Genomic DNA, 25,018 nt, shown 5'->3' on the forward strand with positions numbered 1-25,018 from the left:
ATACACTTCATTTTTAGGAAGCCAACATTTTTTCAAGGATAATTAGATGCTGACTTTCAGCATTTTATTAATGATGTTATATATTTAAAATATTTCCTGTATTTTGTATTTGTAAAGGAAATGCAAAGATGACCAGATGACCTTTTTCAACTCTCTGCTTAGCCATGAAGCAAAAAGTGTGGAATGAGTCACTATCTTTCAGATTAATTTGTCTCACTGGATTGTTATGCAGTTCTTAGCTGCTTGGGTTGAGTCAGAGCACCCTTCCCAACACGGTGTCCTCCAGCTGTTTTGAACTAGGCCTCCCATCCCTCTAATGTCTCATTGTGCTGCTCTTGTGTGTCCATATCTGTTGGAAGCAGGTAGAAATCTGTTGAACCTAAGGCGCAGGCACCACACCTGCCATAGACTGAATAGAACACATATTTAATTGAGTAGGATTAGATTTCCGTCTTCTGTAATCTTGAAAACAAATTTACCTGTCCTAATGGGTAACTTAGCTAAAACTAGGGTGTCTAAAATTAATAGAATTATTTATACTGCAAACAGTGTAACTAATAGTATAGGGTCCCAGACTGTTTATCTAAGCTGTAATTTGATCCCTGCCTATAAAACATTTAAGACTGGCCTGCAGCATTTCACGGATATAGCTGAATTTCTTGTTTGAATGTTTTAATTTTGTATGAGGTAGAAAATGATTTTTTTAAAAAAACATAAAAACAAAATTAAGGGTCTCTCCAACCCTGTGATGAAGTTGACTAGCCCTCCAAATCTAGAATTGCACATAGAATTGCATAGGTAACTTTACAAGATTTCCCTTTTCTTTTCAGACCAGATCTATTTGATTGGGATAGTGTGGTTCGCCAACAGTCAGCTGTACAACGATTAGACCATGCATTCAACGTAGCCAAGCGACACCTAGGAATCGAAAAACTCCTTGATCCTGAAGGTTAGTGTCCATCAGGTTCTGTTTGTAAGTGTATGATCAATTTTCTCCATGCAGGTGCTAGGGAAAAGGTTTATCCACTTTCATTTTTATAGTTGCACCACACAAACAGGTTTTCATTTAGTTTACTGAAACTTCAAAGTTAAGGTTGCTTTTTACTCACCTAGTATAATTAATTCCTTAAGATTCAAAATGATTTAAGCAAACACGTCTGGATTTACAGCAAACTTTTAAAGGTGTATGTTCTTTGTTAAGCACCACGGTAAAGTAGCTGTTTTTCTTCAAAGGTGCTTAGATTTGCAGTTCTTATTGCTTACAATAGAAGTTGCACTTCATCAGCATTTTTGAAATTATGTCCTAAATTTGGATGTAAAGAGCTGGTTTAAGTTATTCACAGACAATGATTCATGAATCATTCATTATTCTTTTTATACTAATTTCACTTTTTTGGATGTTTGGATGAAAGGGTTTTTTGAGGAGGAGTGCTAAAGTTTGAACTTTTTATATCTTCCGTGTTTCAATCTGAATTATTTTTGTGTATGTTTTTAGCTTTCTCTTTTTTGCTTCTGACTTTTGAGGTGATTGTTCAAGTACAAAGTGAGCCCCCAAATAGCGAGTTTTGCTCTTACCCTGAAGTCTACCAATTGTTTGTTAATAATAGGGAATGTGTAGTAATTATTGGTCATGGAAACACAGAATAAAGCTTGGAAATAACATTTCACATTCAAATATTGTCCTCTTCTCTAAAGCGGATATGAAGACAACCCATTTGGCTGTTAATTAGTGAGAAGAAACACTATTAATATAATATAGGGTCTTCTTTCTTGTGTCGTGGGTCTAAGCCTTGACACTGGAAATTCTAGCTTTGGAAATTTTGTCAGACTTTATTGTAATTCACCTCCATTATGTAGTATGTGTGTAGGCTTACATATTTGCACTACAAACATCACTTGTATACCTGTTTATAACAATTTTACATAAACAGCTCAAGTAATTTAATTAAGATAAAAATTGTGCTCACAGCTGTGTTATGTAAACTGCTTAGAGGTTTTTTTTAATCATTGAGTATTGGACAAATTCTGTTAAATAATTAAAAATTGTCTTCTCACAGAAAATTCCCCTCTATGAAATCTCCTTTAATTAACCAATGCAGATCTTCTTGGCACACTAGGCCTCAGGCAAGCATATCAGAGCAAAACATACACTGCATGATGGAAGAGAATTTCATTTGGTCACCATTTTGAAGTGGACTGACTCAATTTGCACCTCCTGAACTAATACACAGGTTGGAACATACTGTAATTATCCTTCGACTTTCACACTTCTTTGAATTTTGTGGTACAGTTTTCAGCTGAAGAAGTGTTCCAATATGCATTATAAATGAATATTCTAGGCTAAGGGTGCATTTAGAAATACATACACTGTCTGTTTGAAACTTGGAAAGATTGATACGTTTGATTTAGCTTCATCTCTCAAACTCAGGTCATAGTTTAACTGCACAAGCACACTTTCTGTGTTCTAAATGAGGACCAGGGCAAACAACTCTGTTAAAAATTTTGCTTGCTCTTCTTATAAACTGCTTCTGATTAGCTCCAGAAAGATACGCAAGATCCATACGATAGATACATATTTATATTTTACAATTTAACCTCATTCCTCTGGGCTGCAGTAAAGTGCAGCCTCCCACTCCTTGCTTGTGACCTGGCCCAGCCCACCCCCACAAAAACAAAGCAGCAAACAAAGTTATTTTTCATTTGGTGAAAATGATAATATTTATGTTTGGTAGGTAAGGGTGTAAATATTCATATTTGAGAAATTATTAAAATTGGTAGTTGGTTGACAGAGGAAAGGCTTCTTTACCTAAATGCATCTAATAGAAATATGAAAAATATTCATGCAACTATGTGAGGAACCATTTATTTGTAGTGGCCACTCACAAGTGAATTTTGCTACTTCCATTGTGAGAAATACAATCTATCAGTACTGGGCTGAATCCTGTCATCTTTTCATGTGGTTGTATGCTTATCACAGAAAGTCTCCTGGTAAGCTTGGTAAACAGTTGTCTAAAACTATGATCCAGTGAGTGGGGAAATGTATGTATATTTATCTAGAGGTACATCATTAGTATTCTAGGGAGCAATGGGCCAGAGTAAGAATACTGATGGATCTGTAGCACAAAGGCACACATCAGGGTAGCTTTTTTTAGTTATGTAACAATAAGGAATATTACATACTAATGAAGCAGTTTCCAAATTGAAATGCTGATTTTAAATGTTCTCCTGCTCCCAGTATGAAGGCCCTGATTTTTTGACATCATATTATTAATGCAGTAACTTAATATGTCTATTAAAACCCTCAATAGTTACTTATTATGAAGTACTTCATACATAATTAAATTCCTAACAGGTCAATTGGGTGATAATAAATCGACTCATAAATATGGAAAAGGAAATGTTTTTAAATGAGACTTCAGTTGTAACGGAGACACTATTTTTTGTACTCTCCCCCACCCACCTTTTCAAAATGATGAAACAGTGCATTCACTGTTTTATTGCTCTATTTTTCAAAGTTTCATTACAGTTTTCAGTACAATTTGCCATTTGCTTCTTCTGAAGAAATTATCGCACTATTTTTATGATTGCCTTCTAATAGTATGGAAGTGTTTGAATAAGCATGCAGTTGATTTTTAAATTGTCTGTGTGTCTGATTGAAGCTCCAAGCTTTATGCATTGAGCAGGTTTACTATGTATACCAGGCTTCCTCAGCGTTGGCCCTCCAGATGTTTTTGGCCTACAACTCCCATGATCCCTAGCTAGCAGGACCAGTGGTCAGGGATGCTGGGAATTGTAGTCTCAAAACATCTGGAGGGTCGAGGTTGAGGAAGCCTGATGTATACAGACAAAACCCAGAGGTGGATCTAAACTAAGCTAGGTTCCTTCCATTGAAATCAATTGAACAATTAGTAATGGTCTAAGCTTCATTAATTTCCGTGATTCTTACATGAATCAGTGGGACCCAAATCATGACCAAGTCCTAACCATGTCTACTCAGAAGTAAGTCCTATTAATTCAATTCTTCTAAACATGTGAAGGAGCACAAGCACCTGAGGATATTGGGGGTGGGGCTTCTGCATGGGCTTCTGTCACATCCTCACTTAGAGCACATACTCATGTGTAGGCCCTGTGTAATTATTATTATTATTATTATTATTATTATTATTATTATATTAATTGTACCTTAACATTTTAGATGTTTAATGGAGTGCTTATGTGAATAGTTAAATGCTTAAGACAGGGGTGGGGAACCTGCGGCCCTACAAATGCTGCTATACTACAGTTCTAATGATCTCTGGCCATTGGCCATGCTGGCTCGGGCTGATGGGAATTGGAGTCGAAGAACATGTGCAGGGTCACAAGTCCCCCACCCTGGCTTAAGCAGTGAAGATAATATATTAATCCATTTTTGCTAGCTCTCTCTCTCTCTCTCTCTCTCTCTCTCTCTCTCTCTCTCTGTGTGTGTGTGTGTGTGTGTTTTATGAAATGAGACATAGTGCAGCTAAGATAATACTTTTTCTTGGATCAGCCCGTCTCAACTATACTGGAAACAAGCAAATTAAGGTTACTAATCATTTGTATTAGAGACAGAATAGGCTAATTTCATTCTTTCAGAATAATTAAGGCACAATAGGCAGAGTTGTGAAAAATATCTTTTTATAATGGTTGCCCATAAACATGATTGCCAATAAAAATGGAGCATAATAGGGAGGACATCTGTTCATAAAACATGTCAAATATTTGTGGAGACCATATGTTTTCTTTCTTTCTTTCTTTCTTTCTTTCTTTCTTTCTTTCTTTCTTTCTTAAACCTTCCAGTGGTAAGATGATGGAGGCAGCTTTTGGGAATACTTGCAGTGTGATTTAACATCATCAACATTCAAAGGCAATTTGGGACAGTTATTTCATACTCGTATTGTTTTTCTCTTGCTGCTTCCCAGTTGTTTTTTTGGCATACCTGACACCCAGAAACCACATGGGGATAGTGCTGATCCCCACACTAACTGCAGATCAGAATCTATGTCATTGGCATTGCCGCAAAAAGCCACTATCGCAAAAAGAAAGAAAGAAGAGTGCAAAACATTAGTGCTTTGCTTTTGGAGTGCTTTGCCTTTATCTTCAGCATAACCACATTGCCTGAATCATGTTTGTGGTGGCTGAGACTTTTTCAATATTGATCTATTCCCTACAGTATTTCATCTGTAATATAGACAATATCTGACTTTTTAACGCAGATAGTTTATCAGTCAGTAATATTATTTTCATGGAGAGTAGTATCTTGTCTCTCCTCACACCCACTTCCCCACTAGTAATGGTAGCTGAGGAAGCAGAATTGCTGCCCTGTATTCTCTCCTACTCGCTGTGATCCCCAGTTTTCTGAAAAACTAGGTGTTGCTTGGGCACACGCCTATACTCAGTTTCTTAGCCACTACTACATTTTATTTGTAATTTCCCAAAATTGCAGTGTAATAAAAATCAGTTTATAAAAGAGGTAAAAAAAGTTTTCAAATAAACACAACATTTTAAAATAGTGAAGGTGCCTCAGTTTCTGTAGGCTCTGGTATGTATTGCTCTCTTGGGACAGTGCATCAGAATGATTTTGTGCTAACTTGACATATTCCTTCAAAGTTTTGGGTGGGTGGGTGTTTAGTAAAGAAAAATACTGCAGTGTTTCTAAAAAGTTGTCTTTTAATTAGTTCTGGAGATCTTAGACTTACCACCAAAATTTCATTTAAAGCAAAATTTAAACTTAAGCAGGGTTTCTTCCTCAGGAAAAAAAACCATTTGTTTTGAGTGTAGCAATAAGAAATGGAGGACAAGCTAGCCAAATGATTTCCAGACCCGTAGGGAAACTTGCTGTTCAAATCTGGTTAAGCGGAAGACAGGCCCTGCCTGAAGCTTTCCAACAGCTGAAATGCAATTACCCAAGAAAGTACTTTCTTTCTTTCTTCTGATTCCACATTTTTCCTCCTCATACATTTGTCTTACGTTTCAAATATTGAATGATACCACAGAGAGTTAATCCTATCCAGATTTATCCCAAAGTAACTTGAGTTTAATCAGTCTTAACCTCATAGTAAGTGGGTATAGGATTACAGCCCCACTTCTCTGTCATATTGACTCACACCACATTCCTAGTCTATTCTGAAGTAAACTCTATTGACTTCAATGAATTTACTTCCAAGAAAGTAAGTCTAGGATTGCAGCCAACATTATATACCATATGCAGATTAAGGAATTTGCTTTTGAATTGAGAGTCATAGAACTTCATTTATTTAGGCTGCAATCCTAGGCTCGCCTGCTTGGGGTGAAAAATGTTCCATTGCATTCAGTGGGCTTGCTTCTGAGCTAACCTTCTTAAATGCTGCAATTAGGCTTTTATGTAATTATTTTCTTTATCTTCAAATCCTGCTCCCTGTTTTGTATGCTTATGGAATAAGATAGTTAAATCTCTGTATTACATGTAATTCAGTGGCAATGAAATACTGTAAAATTCATTTGTTTGGAATTAATTAAGATTAACGGTTAGGCACCTAATAGAATTGGGATTATTAATCTTTAAATCTCACTGGTTTTTTTATTAAAAAAAAACAACTCTCCCATAAGGCAGATAAGAGGTAAACAATTATCTCTTTTTTGACATGGAGTTTTGACTGTCATATGAAAGGACATCAAATATTAAAATTCAAGGATGGGGTTAGATCACATACACGTATACTGCTGTTATATGCCTAGTTATTCCATTTCTTCAGGATTACCTAGTCCTACTTGTTTTCAGGCTAAGCATGAATGGATGAACTGCAATTAATTTACATTTTTTTGTTTACATAAATTCATGATGTTATATTGAAGATGAAGTGTATATCTGTTGTGCCTCCAGGGTGTCAGCTTGTTTTTCTGGGACCAGTTTACTTCATGGGGACTGGGGCCCTCTATTGAACTCATCAAAAATGTCCCAAATTTGCGTACAAATTGCATATGTTTTGTGAACATGAAAATATATGCAAATTTTGTGCTCCCTTTTGCAGGTGGGTTTTTGTTTTGTTTTGTTTAGTCATTTAGTCATGTCTGACTCTTTGTGACCCCATGGACCAGAGCACGCCAGGCACTCCCACAGTTTGGTCAAACTCATGTTGGTAGCTTCGAGAATACCGTCCAACCATCTCGTCCTCTGTCGTCCCCTTCTCCTTGTGCCCTCAATCTTTCCCAACATCAGGGTCTTTTCCAAGGTGTCTTCTCTTCTCATGAGGTGGCCAAAGTACTGGAGCCTCAGCTTCACGATCTGTCCTTCCAGTGAGCACTCAGGGCTGATTTCCTTCAGAATGGATGCGTTTGATCTTCTTGCAGTCCATGGGACTCTCAAGAGTCTCTTGCAGCACCATAATTCAAAAGCATCAATTCTTCGGCGATCAGCCTTCTTTATGGTCCAGCTCTCACTTCCATACATCACTACTGGGAAAACCATAGCTTTAACTATACGGACCTTTGTCAGTAAGGCCCAAATATACATTAACTGAGGAGCATGTGCAGATAATTGGATGTCTGACAGACAAACAAGTTTGAATGTTCTGCTAAGCCAAACTATAGTTTAGAGCAAAGGTGGGGAGTTGGATTCAGCCATTGATTTATTACTCTTCCTCCCTTAATGAGCTCTCTAGGACCCACCCTGTTCCGACATAAATCCCCCATAAAAAGCCCTTATCCTGCAGGGAGTTGTTGGAGCCACTCAGGGAGTTGTACCACCTAACTAAAAACTCTGTGCTTATTTTTCTCATCCACCTTGCCACCATGTTGTAATATATTCTGTGTGATTTAAAATTACTTCATTTATGGAGCATTCATCACTTTCCCTTCTTCAGTTCTGTTTTATTGCATAATCAGTCATCACTGTGCCAACGAGCCTAAGTCTGATGTTTGTGCTGACAAGTGGTAGAACTCATCTTGACAGCCATGAGATTTTGAAGTAGCCAAATAGTTGACTTAAAGATGAAAATGCTATCTGGTGAGAGCGTGGCATTTTCTAAAGAAATCATGACTATAAAAATAAAAGTAAATAGCTGTATGTTTAATTTAAACCATAAATCTGAAAAAGTGTATAAATAACAATCCTAGCTGAAATGAGCTATTACGCTTTCTAGTACCAATTATTTGCTAGGATTCAAAATCATAATCAGCCTACAATTCCATCTGCTCAGTAAAAATGAGTAATGTAATTTTAGCATACAACAAATTGAAAAATAAAGTTTCCCAAATAATTGATCTAGTTAAATGTTATGTACCAATGCTTCTATTAATATGGAGAGATCACTCTTAATGGATGGTACTGGCAACAGCATTATTATCCTCTCTGTTTCTATTTCTTGTAGAAATAATGCTGAGGGCTTGACACACTGGAGTTTACTCTGTTTTTGCCGCTGTTTATACGCCCATCTGATTTGTGTAGTCCACATGTCAGTACCTTCAGGCAACTCCAATCTCAATGCTTTCCCACTGTAAATTCAGGTTTATCCAACATGGGGATAATTCAGTAAATTGGGGAGAATCAGGCTCCAAAGTGTTCAATTTGGGGCTGCATATTATTTGTTTTGGTGCTTCAGGAAGGGGTGGATCAGCTGTCACTTTCTGCCAGTCCCTTTTATGTACTCACTACTTCCTCAGTACTTTTATTTCTTTTCCGACCGTGATCGTAACAATTACCAATGAACTCCTGAATGAAGGGGTATTTTGTTCTTTTGATTCCTCAGATTTGCACAAAACTGGAAGATTGCACAAGCAAACCCCATTAACAATTTCTATGTCAGTTATATTGGGCAGCAGTCTGAGAAGTATGTGCTAATAATTTATAGTTTTTTTCATATCGTTTCCAGCATTCCAGTAAGGTGCATCAGGAGCTTGGCCATAGAGATAGATAGATAGATAGATAGATAGATAGATAGATAGAAAGATAGATATCAGATTTGCACAAAACCAGAAAACTGTACAAGCAAATTTACAGTTGCCTGACTGTGCTTTTGCTCACTTCTTCTTGGGCAGAGGATCTTTAAAAAAACCCACTAGGTGCACATACAGCTATTTGTGTATATGACATGTTGGCCCTTAACTGGCATAATAGAATCAACAAGTAGGAAGCCGGGGGGGAGGGGGAATGGCTACTTATATGAATGGGAAAAACTGGACTTGCTCCCCAGCTACAAATTCAAATACATTCATATGTGGGGTAAAGGTAAAGGGACCCCTGACCATTAGGTCCAGTCGTGGCCAACTCTGGGGTTGCAGCACTCATCTCGCTTTATTGGCCGAGGGAGCCGGCATACAGCTTCCGGATCATGTGGCCAGCATGACTAAGCTGCTTCTGGCAAACCAGAGCAGCGCACGGAAACGCCGTTTACCTTCCCGCCGGAGCAGTACCTATTGATCTACTTGCACTTTGACATGCTTTCGAACTGCTAGGTTGGCAGGAGCAGGGACCGAGCAACGGGAGCTCACCCCGTCACGGGGATTCGAACCACCGACCTTCCGATCAGCAAGTTCTAGGCTCTGTGGTTTAACCCATAGTGCCACCCGCGTCCCTAGATGTGGACTACTCACGGATAAAAGAAGAAAAGATGGCTGCAGTGGGGACAGATACCTACCCTTATCTCATAAGAATGTCCCTGGAGATGACATTGTGTTCTTACACAATATTGTTCTTGGGGCATTATCAGTGGCAAAGTTGCTTGTTATTCTGATATATTAATAAATGGGGGGGGGGGTTGACATCAGCTGCCACATATTTAAAAATTAGAGTACCCTCCTGCTTTAAAAAAAATAAAACTTAAAATGTGCTAGGCCTATGAAGGTTTCCAGATATTCCCCCTCTTTCACAAAGGACAAATAATCCTGCAAATGTGTGTGTATGTGTGGGATATTTAATGCACCTTTAATGAATGGGACTTGAATAAAACCCTTTGCAAGTTAAAAGTGCTATATAGATAAATTGTAGAAGAAGAATGTATTTGCTGACTGGTGTTTCAGACAGTCTATTCCACCAAGCTTAGCTTTGCTCTAGCCATGATATTTCTGTAATCCTGACTGCACATGCTTCTCTGAATTTGATAGATTCTTTTTTGGGTATGACAGATTCTTCAGAGGCCACCCAAATGTGTGAATTCATCTTTCTTTTGTTGTTTCATGATGATCATTGCAAGCTGTGATCGCTCTCCCTTCCCAAGGCAGCATGTGAACATTTGCAATTACTATTAATCAAAGACCTACAAATTACACGAGCTGCTATACTATAATGTAAAAGACCACAGCTGTTCACATCACAAAAATATGCAATAAAGAAAGTAACATTGGGATTGTGTCATAGAAAAGTGGACCCCCATGTGATCACCTCCAGCAGCGCCTCAGGCTCCTAGCAGGCTGGCTACCACCTGGAATCTCATGGAGGCACTAATTATATGGACCCACCACTCCCTCTTGATACCTGTAGACGTACCCACCAGGGTTCCACAAAATGTCAACAGATGTGTGTATATCCCCCTTGTTCAGGGGTCCGTTCATAAATCAGGACCTCCATCTGCTCCTAGCTCAACTATGAGCGTGCCAGCTCCTCTGCACACTTCAAGAAGCAGTACTGTATGACAATTATAGATTCACAAATCAGCCCATATTTTTGGTAGTTAATTACCAGGATTACCACACATTTTACAGGCATTTAAGTGCTGTTGGTCCTCTCAGTGTATAAGTAATTATTTATCATCAAAGTTTGTGTCCATTTTTAATTTTAACCCAATAGCATTTCTACAAATATTATCCAGTTCATAATTATTCTTACATCAGTATTAGACTAGCACTTAAATGCCCTGTGAAAATACAAACAAGCAAACAAAGAAAGATTGAAAACATCCTGATAAAGACAGTGTTAGCAGTGTCATTTTTTGTCACTGAATAGTGCTATATACTTTGACCAAACTGTGGGAGGCAGTGGAAGACAGGAGTGCCTGGCGTGCTCTGGTCCATGGGGTCACGAAGAGTCGGACACGACTAAACAACTAAAGAACAACAACAACAACAAGAGCTATATACTCATATATATGCTTCTGTTCCCCCATGATAACAGTGGGAAGGAACTGCATGCTGGAATACTTTCACTAATTTTGTCCTGCAATTTTCTGGGTTAATGAGTTTGCAAATGGTTTTTTTACTGGAATCAGTTAACATACAGATGAGTGCTAAACTTCCACAAGATTCCGCTAGAGTTCCACAAGTAGTTTTTATGTTGTGGGAAAGATCAGATCAAACACAGAAATTATCAGGTAAGGAAACATAGGGAACATAGAATAAACTGCTCTCTGAATTCATTCAACCTCAAGGGAGGTCAATAGGCAGCCTGGGGAGGCAGCCAGTTTCAGAGCCTGACCTGCCAACTTTCTGACATTGAGCCCTGGGTGACTAATGAGGGCAGCAGAGTGTAAGCTTAACAGTTCCTAATATCAGACCAGTAGCAGTCACTTGGAAAGGCCAAAGGCTAGTTAGTTGTAAAGGTCTGACCGAAAGTGAGGTCCAGAGCAATGAACAGAGAGGTCAGAGGTATGTATGCAGTCAGGGTCACGCAGGTGGCCATATTGCAAAGGGCAAGGCAAACAAGCAGAATTTCATTCTGAAACAGCTTCAGGATTGTCTTTTGCTCAATTGGAACCAAAAGTCACATAAAATAAGGGCTCATCCATACTTCCACTAGCCCTGCTGCTTTTCCCTAGGGGAACCCATCGAATCAGAGCAAACATCAATCAGGTTTTCTCCAGATTGACATTTGTTCCGACTCAGCACTAAAGAGCAGGTTTTATGGGGTAAAGCAGCAGGGCACAGGCAAAACCGCTTGGACCCATGTTTTTTAGACATGGGACAAGCAGAAGTTTGAACAAGCCTAAGTGTAAAGCTTATTTGACAAGGACAGATGTGTGGCATGTGGCAAAGATATTTGTGTGGGGAACCTTGGTAAAATCATTCCTCTAACTAAAATTTGGATCTGTCCGTCACAAAAGAGCCCTACATCACCCACCTCTTCTCAGCCATATGTTTTCCTGATGCAGAAGTACCTCCAAGTACTTTGTGTAACCCTCTATTGGTTTGGGGCACTTCAGAGATATACTTTACCTCTGCTTAAAAAAGCCCCAAGGACAGTATTCAGCTAAATAATTGCTTGACTGGAACGACTTTCTCTTGGGCAAAGGATTTCCCCCCCCTTTCTTCCCCCAGCATGCACCCCATCTCACCCCAAATGTGGCCCAAAGCATTGTGGGCTATATCCCATAACAGATTTAGGAATACAGTGGTACCTCGGGTTACATACGCTTCAGGTTACGTACTCTTCAGGTTACAGGCTCCGCCAACCCAGAAATAGTACCTCGGGTTAAGAACTTTGCTTCAGGATGAGAACAGAAATCGTGCTCCGGCGGTGTGGCAGCAGCGGGAGGCCCCATTAGCTAAAGTGGTGCTTCAGGTTAAGAACAATTTCAGGTTAAGAACGGACCTCCGGAACGAATTAAGTACTTAACCCGAGGTACCACTATATAGTGTACAGGAGGAAGATACAGTACCCACTGCACAAGTGGAAGCTATTCTGCTCCTGCAGTTGTTGGCATCCATCTGTTTCAGGAGACAATGGAGGAGTGTGCCTTTGGGGGTGAAGTCAAACGGTTGGTAGCTTGCAATACCTGCTGTGGCTGTAGAGACAGTTAAGGGACCACCCTAAACCTGTCTGGAATGACCCTGCTTTCATTCTTGATTTGAAGTTCTTGCAAATATTTTGCACGACCCTATATATACCACTTCCAGAATCAGAGCATGCCTGTGAATACTAGTTTCTGGGGAGCAACATAGTGGAAGAGGTATTGCCCTTATATCCTGCTTTTGAGCATCCCAGGGCTGGTTGGCCACTATGAGACACAATATTATAGACTCTGGTTAACTTTAGAACAGAGTTTTTATTGTGTTCTCACGGATTTCCAGGTTCCTGGCAATTTTTTGTGCCAATGCAGGAATAGGAAGGCATGATTTGCCTTTTACTGGCTGATTCTATAAAAAGTTGAAGTAAAAAGTCATAGTAAGTTAGGGAACGTTGGTATTCAAACAAATACTGAAAGTAATGTCATGCATATAGACCTTACTTCTTCTGGATTAGGTACAAGTTTTAGTTGAATATATCCCCTCTGTAAATACTTGCTAATAGATAGGGGACAGTATTTACTTTCCTTAAAAAATGTTCCATTGCTTGTTAGGCATAAAGTATCGCTTGGGATTTACTTTTTGCTATTGCAGTATAAATTGCTTGTAATAGTAGTTGTTAAATAGGTGAATACAAAATCGTTTCGAAAGTTAATTGATGTAGTTGGCAGTGACTAAAAGGACATTTTTCAGCTTCTGGTATGGAATACAAAGCAAGCATCTACAGAATATTAATAAACTATTGGACTTCACTCAGTGAATCTGAATGACAGTTAAGTGTGTTGAGCAATTGCAAAGCTGTTTGCTGTTTTACTTTGAAGATTAGGTTTGCTGATTATGGTACAATGAAGAAAAATTAATTATTTTGCTCCACTGGAGCAGTTAATGTACTACAAAATGAACTAGTATCCCTTCTCCTTTTGTGAAATGGCCTTTCTTCTCATTTCAGACACATTTAGTGACTTGATTGCATGCAAAATTTAGGGAAAGATTAATTAAACAAATGAAAGTATTCTGGGACTGACACGAAACCAAAATAATGATAAATGTACAATGGCAGTCATTTTTTATAACTACTTAGCTCAACACTTTACATTTTCACACCAAATCTCAAGAGTGTGTTTAGGCTTGTGAGACATAAATAAGAAAACCAGTTATAATTTGTCTGTAGCATTAAGAGTGTTAATGAATGTGGGGCTGTTACTATCTCTTGGGGGAAACATAGCATTGAAGTCCCTTGGAGCAGATTGTTAAAGCCTTACTCAACAAGATAAAAAAAGTTTGTGTGTGTGTGTGTGTGTGTGTGTTTTAAAGTATCTATTGCTATTAGTGGTCAGAGAAGTAATTAGGGTTAATAAGGTGCCTAAACTACCTTTGCATCAAAATGTCTAAAAATAAAATGGGATTTTTATTTGTTTATTTAGACAATAAATAAAACAGATTGTATCCATACTTGCCCTTCTTAATATGGAAGGGCTCTTCTTTTTGCAGCAGAGGATCCAAGTGAACAAAATAAAGTGTCTCTTTTTATAACAAATGAAAATGGGATTTTATTATACAGTGTGTGTGTGTGTGTGTGTGTGTGCGCGCGTGCACGCTTGTGCGTGTGCACTATCCTAGTAGTTGTGAAGAACGAAACCATGGCTTTTAATTAATATAGCATGCATAACATTTAAGTAGAAATGTATACAGTGTTACCTCGGATTAAGTACTTAATTCATTCCGGAGGTACGTTCTTAACCTGAAACTATTATTAACCTGAAGCACCACTTTAGCCAATGGGGCCTCCTGCTGCCGCCGCGCTGCCAGAGCACGATTTCTGCTGTCATCTTGAAGCAAAGTTCTTAACCCGAGGTACTATTTCTGGGTTAGCGGAGTCTGTAACCTGAAGTGTATGTAACCTGAAGCGTATATAACCCGAGATACCAGTGTACAAAATAATTTGTAACTATACAGATTAATAATACTAAAATGCAATAAATTTTAGTTTGTAGGCTAGCAGATCTGATGTGGCTAGCTTCTTTTTCAGCAGTTTAAATGCTATTAAAATGGTAAGAAAATTGGCTTCAACCACTTAATTGGCAAAACCTTTACCAGCTGATTCTTTCTTGACATGATAAGAGAAGCATTTAAATGAAGCATATTTGAACATTTGCCTCCTGTTCTTTTTGCAATACTGTTAGTTGTCTGTATGGCAACCAGTCCTAGCTTTTGTCCCCATAGGGGCCTAAATTTCTGTATTGGAGAAAAGTGCATTCCTTGTCACCAGTTCTTTAACCTCCAAAGCTCCTCTAAGCATTTGGATGTGGATGTGCTATTGATCTTTCCTGCACTGGCTAATTAAAAGCCACCGTAATTAAAAAAAATAAAATCCTCCCTATTCATCATATGGTGTGTACACAAACCAATGATATACTGACATGTGCCACTATCATGCATGGTGCTCGTGCACAGCTTTGTTTGCTTCAGAGCTATTTGAGGAAACATCACCTATTCGTTTAATTATTTTACCCAAGAGAAAATCGATTCTGAAAACTTAACAAGTGGAAGGGCATTTTAAGGATTCACCATCTTTTTTCAAACTGCCAGAGAAATTCTAGGTCCAAACTGAAATGTGAAAACAAACAACAATATAAAACCTTTTATTGTGTTTGTTTGATTAATTGGGATTATATGATAAAAGATGCAGAGTAAACATTGAGATAATTAAGAGGGCATTAATTAAGGACCAATTTAGAGCTTAGAGAGGAAGCCCTCTAGAACAAGTTGTTAATTCAAAGGTGGTCAAATTCTATATTTCTCCTCACCACCACCCAATTATTATTATTTTTTTGTAAGAATAGCCTGGGCAACTCCTAGGCAGAGACCTGAACCATACATAATAACATTTGTCAGCTAATTTTGCATTAAATACCTCTAGAGAAGCCTGCGGTGCTTCTTTTGGGAGCAAAACAGGAGCCATGTTTGTGGCAGCCAGATCATGAATTCAAGAAGGGCATGCCTCTTAGTCTGTTTATGCAGAAAAGGTGTGTGGATCTGCTGCCAACAACCCCCTCCCCTAGCAGGGGATATATCTTGAATGCATACAAATGGAGGGGAAAGGCTAATACTATTATTTCCACCTTGCTGTTTTGTGAATTTGTCAGTGAATTTCTAAAATGGAGAGTTTGGACTCTATGCCTATCTGGGTATGATTCCACATCCTTCCTCAAACCTGGAAGATACTCTCTCAAATTTCAGGCAGAATGGAGGTTGATTATGATTAGTCTTGCGGAAGCTCTTTCCCCAACCATAGAAGGAAAGGAGAAGACAGTTGCACTCTGCATATATGCAATGACACATTTTCCTAGATAAGTCCTCAGAGGTCCTATTGTGATGAAAACAGCAAGGTTGAAAATGGCCGTCTTCCCAAGTTGACATGTTACCAGCCGCCACTGCATTTACTTCACAAGGAAGAGGTGAGAGTAAGGAATTTCTTGTTACAGGAAACAACAGGGCTAATCCAAGGCATTCTTCTGACTGGGGCAGAGTGTCAAAAGGCATCCCAGTGCCCAACGCACACAGTCAAGAAAATCCAACAAGCACATATCCTTCCTCTGAGCAGTAAATGCTATATAATAATAAAATAAATTACCTTGCAGTTTGCTGTCCTTCCAAAATCAGCCACCTGGGGAGACCCATCCTGGGAAGAAACCAATAACCCTAGTCAGAATTAATAGCTTTCATTAACTATCCAATGGACAAGTGCTTAATATTCTCTTTGAAATTAATGATACTTAAAAGTGCCCAGAACCAGAATCCTGAATTATCCAGGGCCTGGTTGTTGTTGTTGTTGTTTTCATCAGAAGCTGCTTTATTGAGGGGACCCTCTTATGAAGGGCATGTACAAAGCAAGGGAAATGGAAAGCTTCTGCATAAACACTAGGGAAGAGATGAGGGGCATTGTTGAAATGGTCTGTTTGATGTGACAAGCCCAGAAATAAAGATTGGAATGTGACATTTGTATACCTACCATTGACCTTAAGAAAGAATAGGCAAGTAAAGTGGAGAAAAGATAGCAGACATAAAACACATGAAAAGTACATGAAGTACATATAAAATAGTTGACAATCTAAAAGACTTGGCAGGTGTAGTTTGCAAATATGCTGTCTGACTGTACTTGACAGTTTGATTAAAAGAGAAAGGAAAGCTGGCAAATAATCCTAGCAGATAAACTCTTTTATCTTGGTTGAATACTCTACCAGTATGTGGTCTGATGTTTGAAGCATGGCACTTAATGCAGAGAAAAGAAAATATAATTCAGGCTCTTTCTTTGATTTATTGTATGTGACCTTGGGAAAGGCTATTAGACTGTTAAATGTGTGTTGAATAATAAAAGCCATGTTTAGGCACTTAAATCATCAGGCTCATATCTTAAATTTGTGTGCATGTATTTGGATGGAGCAGCAGCATCCAAATGGCATGCAAAATGGCATGCATGTTGGGTTGAATCAAGAGACTTGCCCAAATCTTGTGCAAGAGGGCACAAGGTGACTTTCTCACATCCTTCTTCCCTGGTAACCCTTCCAGCTCCCTAAAAACTCCTCCTTGGAGTCAGATGATCCTGCCAAATGGTCACCAACCATTTTAGACGTGTGTGTGTGTGCTGGGAGTGCAAGCCACAAACTGGCTGGAAGAACACAAAATGGCCGCCATGGGGAGTGTGACAAATTAGAGAGACAACCACCTGTGATAACAGAATGCTAATTTCTCTCTCTCTCATGGTGTTGCTGTCTCATAACAAGGAGCATTCCTCAGTACCAGAAAAAATATACAAGGTGGCCACCTCGCTCTTTTTACAGAATAAAAAAATTCCTTCCAGTAGCACCTTAAAGACCAACTAAGTTTGTTATTGGTATGAGCTTTCGTGTGCATGCACACTTACAGAAATCACTTAGAAGCTACCTGCACATTTCCCCCCATAACTTCTTTTAAAAAATGAAATCATAGAATCTGCTGGACCTTCCCAGTAGCATCAGTGTTAGCTTTCAGGGGCACTGGATTGGTGACCCTGGGCTAGATTATGCTATTGGATGACTGAGGGGGAAGAGTGTCACAAATATCAGGGGGAAACAACTTATGCAGCTGAGTCCACCCCATTTAACAGTGCTGTCTGGTCACTGGAAAAGTTTTTGCTAAGTGGTGGCAGGGTGGTAGCTGAGGGAGTTGCTCAGGTATGGGAGAGAGCGTCTGCCATCCCACTACTGTGGATTAAACCCAGTGACTTAAGAGATGCATGTACTCCTCCAAGCTTGGATATACCCAGAAATGAATGTATTTGTTTATCCCCCAGCCCCCACAAAAAAAGTTTATTTCTTGAGTCAGTCCAAGAGGCTTTGGAAATTAATATGCCCACCTGGTCATTCCACCAGCCTCCACAGCAACATCCTTACTCTTACCTTTATACACCTGCATGCACAGGGATGGTAGTGGTATAGGAGCAGGCGATGGGGAGCAGGAAATGCCTCCCCCTAACTTCCCTCCCCTCCCTCTGTAGTCCTGCCATGGCCCTTGGGGGAAGGCTGTCTACTCCTAAAATTCACAACTCTGGGAAACTCCCAGCTTGTGCAGACAGCATCCCCTAATTGATTTCACCAATTGAAAAAGAGAGAGAGAAGAGATTCTGGCATTTAAGTGTGCCTTTTCAACTTCTGTGCCTGGAACAGATCACCAGGATCAGAGCATGCATCTTTGAAACTGTCAAATGGTCATTGTTTTGGGTTACTTTAAAAAGCACCAGAATTTAAAAAAATTAAAATTAAAGTTTGCTTTCAATTCCTTATTATCTCAACTTTCATGTAAAAATATGCTGGAAACCATTTTTAAAATTTGTGTTATATTTCTCTTGTGACCTTTTAACTTGTTCTTCTTAACAGCTGATTTCACTTTAGACTAAAATCTTTACAGATTTGCTGTAGGAATTCCTCAGCTTTGTGAGCATTGCTGTGCCACTTTCTCCTCAACAAATACCTTTGTGTTTTCTCCGTTAGCTCACTTAGCAGAAGGGCAGCAGATCCTTTCTGCCAATCTGTTCCAAAAGCTATTATGTTGTTATCCAGCCCATCTTCCTCTATAGTCCACGTAATTAACTGTACAAAATGCCAATTTTTTTGCAATTTGAGTCATCCTCTTGATTAACTACTTTAATTAATTGACATTGAAAAGATGCTGTCATGCTGTATGTCATTGATTATACCCTATTTTGTAGCTATCTCATCTAATTTACCTATTCAGGATCTGTAGCAATGTATCACAATTCTTCTTGGCTTTCATCTTGTAAAATATTTTAGTTGACAAACAGCTTCTTTGAAGGTTCTTAGTAAATAATGATCATGCATAACATCCCTGAGGCCTTTCCATCCTATCATTATCATAGGCATGTTACAGGGTAGTACTGAAGGTGAGTGTCAGTGTTGGTCAGAGGTGGAGCAGCCATCTCAAAATTCAAGCTTACTGCAGTGTTCCTTATGCCTGTGATTTATTCTGCCACATGGGGTATTTTTGTGCATCTCAAATAACAGAGGGGCTAACATTGACAACTACCTCTTTCTTGACCTCTATTACATATTAATCAGGTGGTAAAAATACGGTCATTTGCAAGTTATCAATTTTTTACACTTTAGTTATTCTCGTAGTTATTCTCTAGTACCGTTATTCTCACTGATGCCCACTTCATTTTGTTCCCAGAATTTTAACTCTCCCTTGACTTTCATGTATTGTTAATGTAGATACATTTGATGGCACTAGAATTTGCTACAATTAGCAGAATCACTGCTTTATTCAAAGTTCCATTTTAAATTCAGGCCGGGTTTTGGGATTTAGGCATGAATGAACTGGTGGAATCAGATTCACTCAAGATTTCAGTTTAAGGGCTGGCCAGACTTATCACCCTGAGCATCTCCCATCTCTCGCTGGGGTATAAACAGGCAATGATCTATGGGGACTTGTCACAATATGCATGACTGCAGAAGTTCCTCACATATACTGTAAGTCCAGATTGCATTTTATGGTTTTGGGTAAAGTTACTTCAGATGAGATTTCCAAGGCATGTTCACTTTTTAATACATACTTAGCTGTGAAATGCCAATGTATAGTTACAGAGAGGTTGAAATGTACGCACCTTTTCTGTGCATGTTGACTAAGAATTAAGTCTCACTGGTGCGGTTCAGGGGTAATGTGTAATAATGGTTTGGTGTTCTATACCTTAGTCATGCATTCTTGTGTGCCGCAGTCTTTCCTTCCTTTCCTGATTTGAGGAAAACTGTTAAGTTTCCTCTGAACCAGCAAGCAACTCTTTGTACTTCTCCTGCAATCCGTGTTTAGAAATTACAACACATGGTTTGCTTCAAAACCAGGAAAGGAGAAAGGGCACCGTAGTGGACATGGCTAGAAGGACATGTGCAGGTCTTGGGCTCCTTGGCCCAAGCCAGTGTGGTGTAGTGGTTAAGAGCGGTAGTCTTGTAATCTGGTGAACCGGGTTCACGTCTCTGCTCCTTCACATGCAGCTGCTGGGTGACCTTGGGCCAGTCACACTTCTTTGAAGTCTCTCACCCCCACTCACCTCACAGAGTGTTTGTTGTGGGGGAGGAAGGGAAAGGAGAATGTTAGCCGCTTTGAGACTCCCGAAGGGGAGTGAAAGGCAGGATATCAAATCCAAACTCTTCTTCTTTTTCTTCTTCTTCTTCTTCTTCTTCCTTGACTGCTCATTCACATAATGACAAACTACAATTTGGTAGTGCATCTGAACTACTACTTAGTTTAGTTGAAAGTACTTTGAAGCATTATGCACAGGATTACAGCTGTAAGCCACACTTGAAAAGGTGGTACTGAACTTACTTCCAAGTCGACATGCATAGGATTATGCTGTCAGTGTATAACTTCAGGAACTTTTAATTATTTTTACATGCTTCAGCTGGTGTCCATACTGAATGCCATAAGGTTTACTATTATTTAGCAAAGTTATTAATAAAGTAATGATGCAGGCCTAATGGATGCATAAAATTCATCACTGATCATAAATACATCATGAATGTGGCAATAAATGTGTGAGGCCTGGTTTTATTTTGTTTTGCTTTCATTATAGTGGAACATTGTTTTGCTTTTCTTCTGATAAGGGAGCTTTATGTGAAAACAGATTGCCTTGTTTTCATATTATTCTGATCCTTTTCACATCCACCCCATTGCCATACATTTAAACCACATTTTATTAGCTAATTTGGCACAATTTGTTTGAATTCAGCACAGACGGTTTTCATTACAATCTGACAAGCAGTAAAACTCATTTTTCCCTAGTCTAGTACTGGCACACTCACAAGTTTTCTTTATAAAGAAGCCCTGTTTATGTGTTCTTAAGTTCTGTTTGCGAAGAGAGCACATGCACTGATCATGCCCCTCTTCCCCTGTCATGCCCTTGTTGAATGGGAAGGTCTGGAGGTGGATTATAAGTACATTCATTTGTGCAGAGTTACAGTTCTCCTCACATCTGCAAATCCTGATCACAAAGTAGACTGTAGCTGTAACTACATTCAGCCAAAGTTGCTTACAACCCGCCTTCCGACCCTCCTGCTCAATGGTGGAAGTTGGGGTGGAGGGGAAGGGGCCATACTCCCTCCACGGATAGAAATTAGAATGCCCCAGTAGAGCTATAGTGCATTATGTAAGACATTCATTAGGATTGATATAAAAATACTATATCTTTAATGTTCTATAAATGAGAAGGTCTGCTTCTAAGATGATCTCACCAAACAACAAAGCCAAAGCATTGTGTATCCACAAGTCTGTTCTTGATGGAGTGTTATATTTGTGGGGCTGCCTGTGAAGATGAGTAGAAAACTTCAATTGGTCCAAAATGCAGCAGCCAGATTACTGGCTGGGGCTCCATTTAGATGTCATAAAGGCCCTGTATACTGGTTGGCAGTTCATCCGTTGGACCAATTCAAGGTACTCACATTAGTGTTTATAGCTCTAAATGATGGGCCCCAAATACATGAAAGATGGACACAGACCTTCTTAGGTGCTAATATCAGCAGAGGGGTCTCTCTTGGTTATATCACATTCCTCAGAAACTCAGTTGTGTGTGTGTTGTTGTCTAGAAAAAGGCATTCTTTGTGACAGCCCCTAAGTTGTGGCACTCCCTCCACACAGAGGCTTTTCTGGCATCTTCATTATACTGTTTCTTGTGAATGCTGAAGGTACACCTCTTTACCTTGACTTGGACACTTGAGATGTATATTTTAAGGGCCCACCTTATTTCTGTGATTTTATGTTGCTTTAAACTGTTTTTAATACTGCTTTTAATGTAACCTGCCAGGAGACCTTATGGTAAAGAGAAGGTAATACTAATAACAACATAAATTTAATGCTTTTATGGACCAGTCTAGGTCTTTTTAAAAACTTTATTATTGTATAAGCATTTGAGGTAGCTTCTGCCCACAACTAAATGGTGGGGTATCTCTCAAGTACAACTTTATCTCAGTCTTTCCAGAAGTTGACTACTGGCAGCCACATGACTATAGGTTTGAACAAACAGCAGAAGTAATGAAACTGCTGCTGAGTGTTTTTAGCGTGGTGATTTTATTTTATTTAGTTCTTTGGTATGATGTTTGCAAATAAGAAGCTCACAGATTCTTTGTCATTGATCTATCATCAAGTCAGTGAATTGTGTTGCTGTTCACTTAATATATAACTGAAGGTGCTTTTATGATCCCTGCCATGCCTTTCTTCTGCTCCTGTGCTTCTACCATCAGAGCCTCTATTACCTGTTTGTGATCTCTCTTTACTCTTGGAAATTTATGTTGGGATTTGGGTTTTTTGCTTGCATTAGGAAACTTGTCCAGTGATCAGCCAACACATTCACATAGCTCACAAACCTATCAAATAAAATTACTTTGAGTAAATCAGGATCCCAGCTAAATAATAGCTCTTCATTACTAATGATCCAAGCCAGTTAGCTCTTCTATTTACACTTGTTTAAGCAGCAAAGGAAGTCAAGCACCACTGCTGCACAATTTCCCTTTGTTTCAGAGAATTTCACTGAATTGCGTGGAGGTTGTGCCATGGTACAGTGCTCAGTCAATTGTGCCTGAAGTCTCTTGACTGTAGTGAAGGCTCAGTTGATCAGAAGCCTTTCACACTTGGTAATGATACTTAGGACCAGAATAACAAGTAGATAGGAAGGAACAGTTTTTTTATATAGTAAAACATATATTGTACTATATATACAAACCATTTTTGTATAAGTATTTTGTTCAGGTTTTGGATGCTTTTATTTTATACCTCCTGTTATTAATGCATACAAAAGCTGCATTGTTTATCATGGGTTTTTTGTATCTTTCAATTTTCCTGTATATTGGACAAAGTATTATAAACAATGGAAAGAAAGGGCTACTTTGTGACTTTGAAAACATGCTGAAACATTCTTATTAGTATTTCAGTTACTTCAGTCATCAGCTGATGTTTTCAATTAATAATTACCAATAACTCTGAAACCTTTCTTGAATAGAAATATAATTCACCATTATAAATATATCATTGAGATTATTTTACAAAACAGTACTCTGGATATATCCATAGTAGGCTTCATCATTCATTTGAATATCCTTTCTAAGTGTTTGAGATCATTCTGCACCATCTGCTTAATGTAGTTTGGATAATATTGTATCACTGCAAAAAGAAGTATATCATTAATGAACGTATTAATGAGTCACAAAACCAAACTTACGTGATGCTGCACGTGCACCAGCATTGTAATGAAGTCCAAAAAACCTACCAGCCTGCCTGCTCACACCTCTCCAAGTCATTTGTGGCACATCAATAGTCTAAAAGGAAATAAAATGAATCAACTCTCTTCCAGTTGATAGAAATTTTCCTGCCTAGAGGCTTAGGCAAGTGACTCTTAAAAAGCCTATATTACATGTATTCACAGTTGTGAAAAAGACATTCTGTACAATGCCTTGAAATTAATTTACCCAGCTGTAAGTGGCTCTTCTTCAAAGGATGATATTTGTCGATGAATGTGAGACATTATTCAATCCATACACCTTCTTGCCTGTCTGCCAGATACATTACAATCCTGTATGATTCTCCTGACTAGAATTATGCTTCAAAACGACATCTTATTGCTTAGACAGTGCATTTTTGTTTGCATCCCTTAGGGATGTCAAGGTTGTCACAGGCATCTAGCTAATAAGATCTAACTGGGCCTGATTAACCAGTATAAGAATTAGTTTTGAAAGCAACAGTTTGACAGTCTCTTTCATAGCTTTTTTAAATCTATCTCACATTACAATTAGGGTACATTAAAATCTAGAAATGCCTTCATTATTTTTGTATTCCACTGAAAAATTTCAGTGGGGCTAATGCATACAAATAGCAGAAAGCCCACAGTTGTGATGACTGTGTAAGGCATGCACTGTGACCATCAGGATCCCTCCCAGTATAAGTTAACCTCCCAATGTCAAGGGTGATAGCCAGCCAGCCCACCCCACTCCCTGGCCCAGCCCAGTGATATGTGCCCTGTATGCAGTATTTTAGTTTTCCTTTAGGAATTAATGTTCTTTCCTAACAGGGTTACAAGATGTGGGTTGGACATTCTTGGATAACTTGGAAAGGCAGGGATGTTTCAACCCACCCTGGAAAAGATGCGGCAGGCACAGAGACTTATAGTCAAAGGAGAGGGAAGGCTCAGAATCTGTTGGACCGTTTCAGCCCCATAAGAGTTATACAGTGGTACCTCGGGTTACATACGCTTCAAGTTACATACGCTTCAGGTTAAGGTTAGGTTACATATGCTTCAGGTTACAGACCCAGAAATATTACCTCGGGTTAAGAACTTTGCTTCAGGATGAGAACAGAAATCGTGCTCTGGCGGCGCGGCGGCAGCGGGAGGTCCCATTAACTAAAGTGGTGCTTCAGGTTAAGAACAGTTTCAGGTTAAGAACGGACCTCCGGAACGAATTAAGTACTTAACCCAAGGTACCACTGTATGTACATTTCAGACCCCAAATTGGGCTCGGTTCACTTGCAGTCACTGATTCAGGCCTGACTGCATTAGTTCATTTGATTTTCATCTACCAGTCTCCTCACACTATATGCTGTTTTGATCTCCTTCCTTTCCTTTCTTCCTTTAGTATCTGAGCAGTGTGTCTAGGATACATGAGAGAGCCAGGCATGTTGAAACACATGACCTTTATCTGGTTTGAAAATATGCATGGGAAATTAATGTGAAATGTCTGTTCTTCTACAGTGATAACTTTAGCAGAGGGGAACC

General features: G+C 39.0%; 1 protein-coding gene across 10 annotated transcripts in view; it reads left to right on the plus strand.

Annotated features, from left to right (window-relative positions):
- The window catches only part of DMD (dystrophin), a 1,019,805-nt gene that overhangs the window by 349,164 nt on the left and 645,623 nt on the right, over positions 1–25,018 (plus strand). For all 10 annotated transcript variants that reach the window (XM_081003446.1, XM_081003453.1, XM_081003448.1 and 7 more), the window contains exon 7: positions 831–949. In XM_081003446.1, coding sequence (XP_080859572.1) covers positions 831–949 — 119 coding nt within the window. The remainder of the gene's footprint in view (positions 1–830; positions 950–25,018) is intronic.

Source organism: Podarcis pityusensis (genome assembly GCF_964106645.2).
Source record: "Podarcis pityusensis genome assembly, chromosome: 4".
In the NCBI taxonomy this organism is placed as follows: Eukaryota; Metazoa; Chordata; class Lepidosauria; order Squamata; family Lacertidae; genus Podarcis; species Podarcis pityusensis.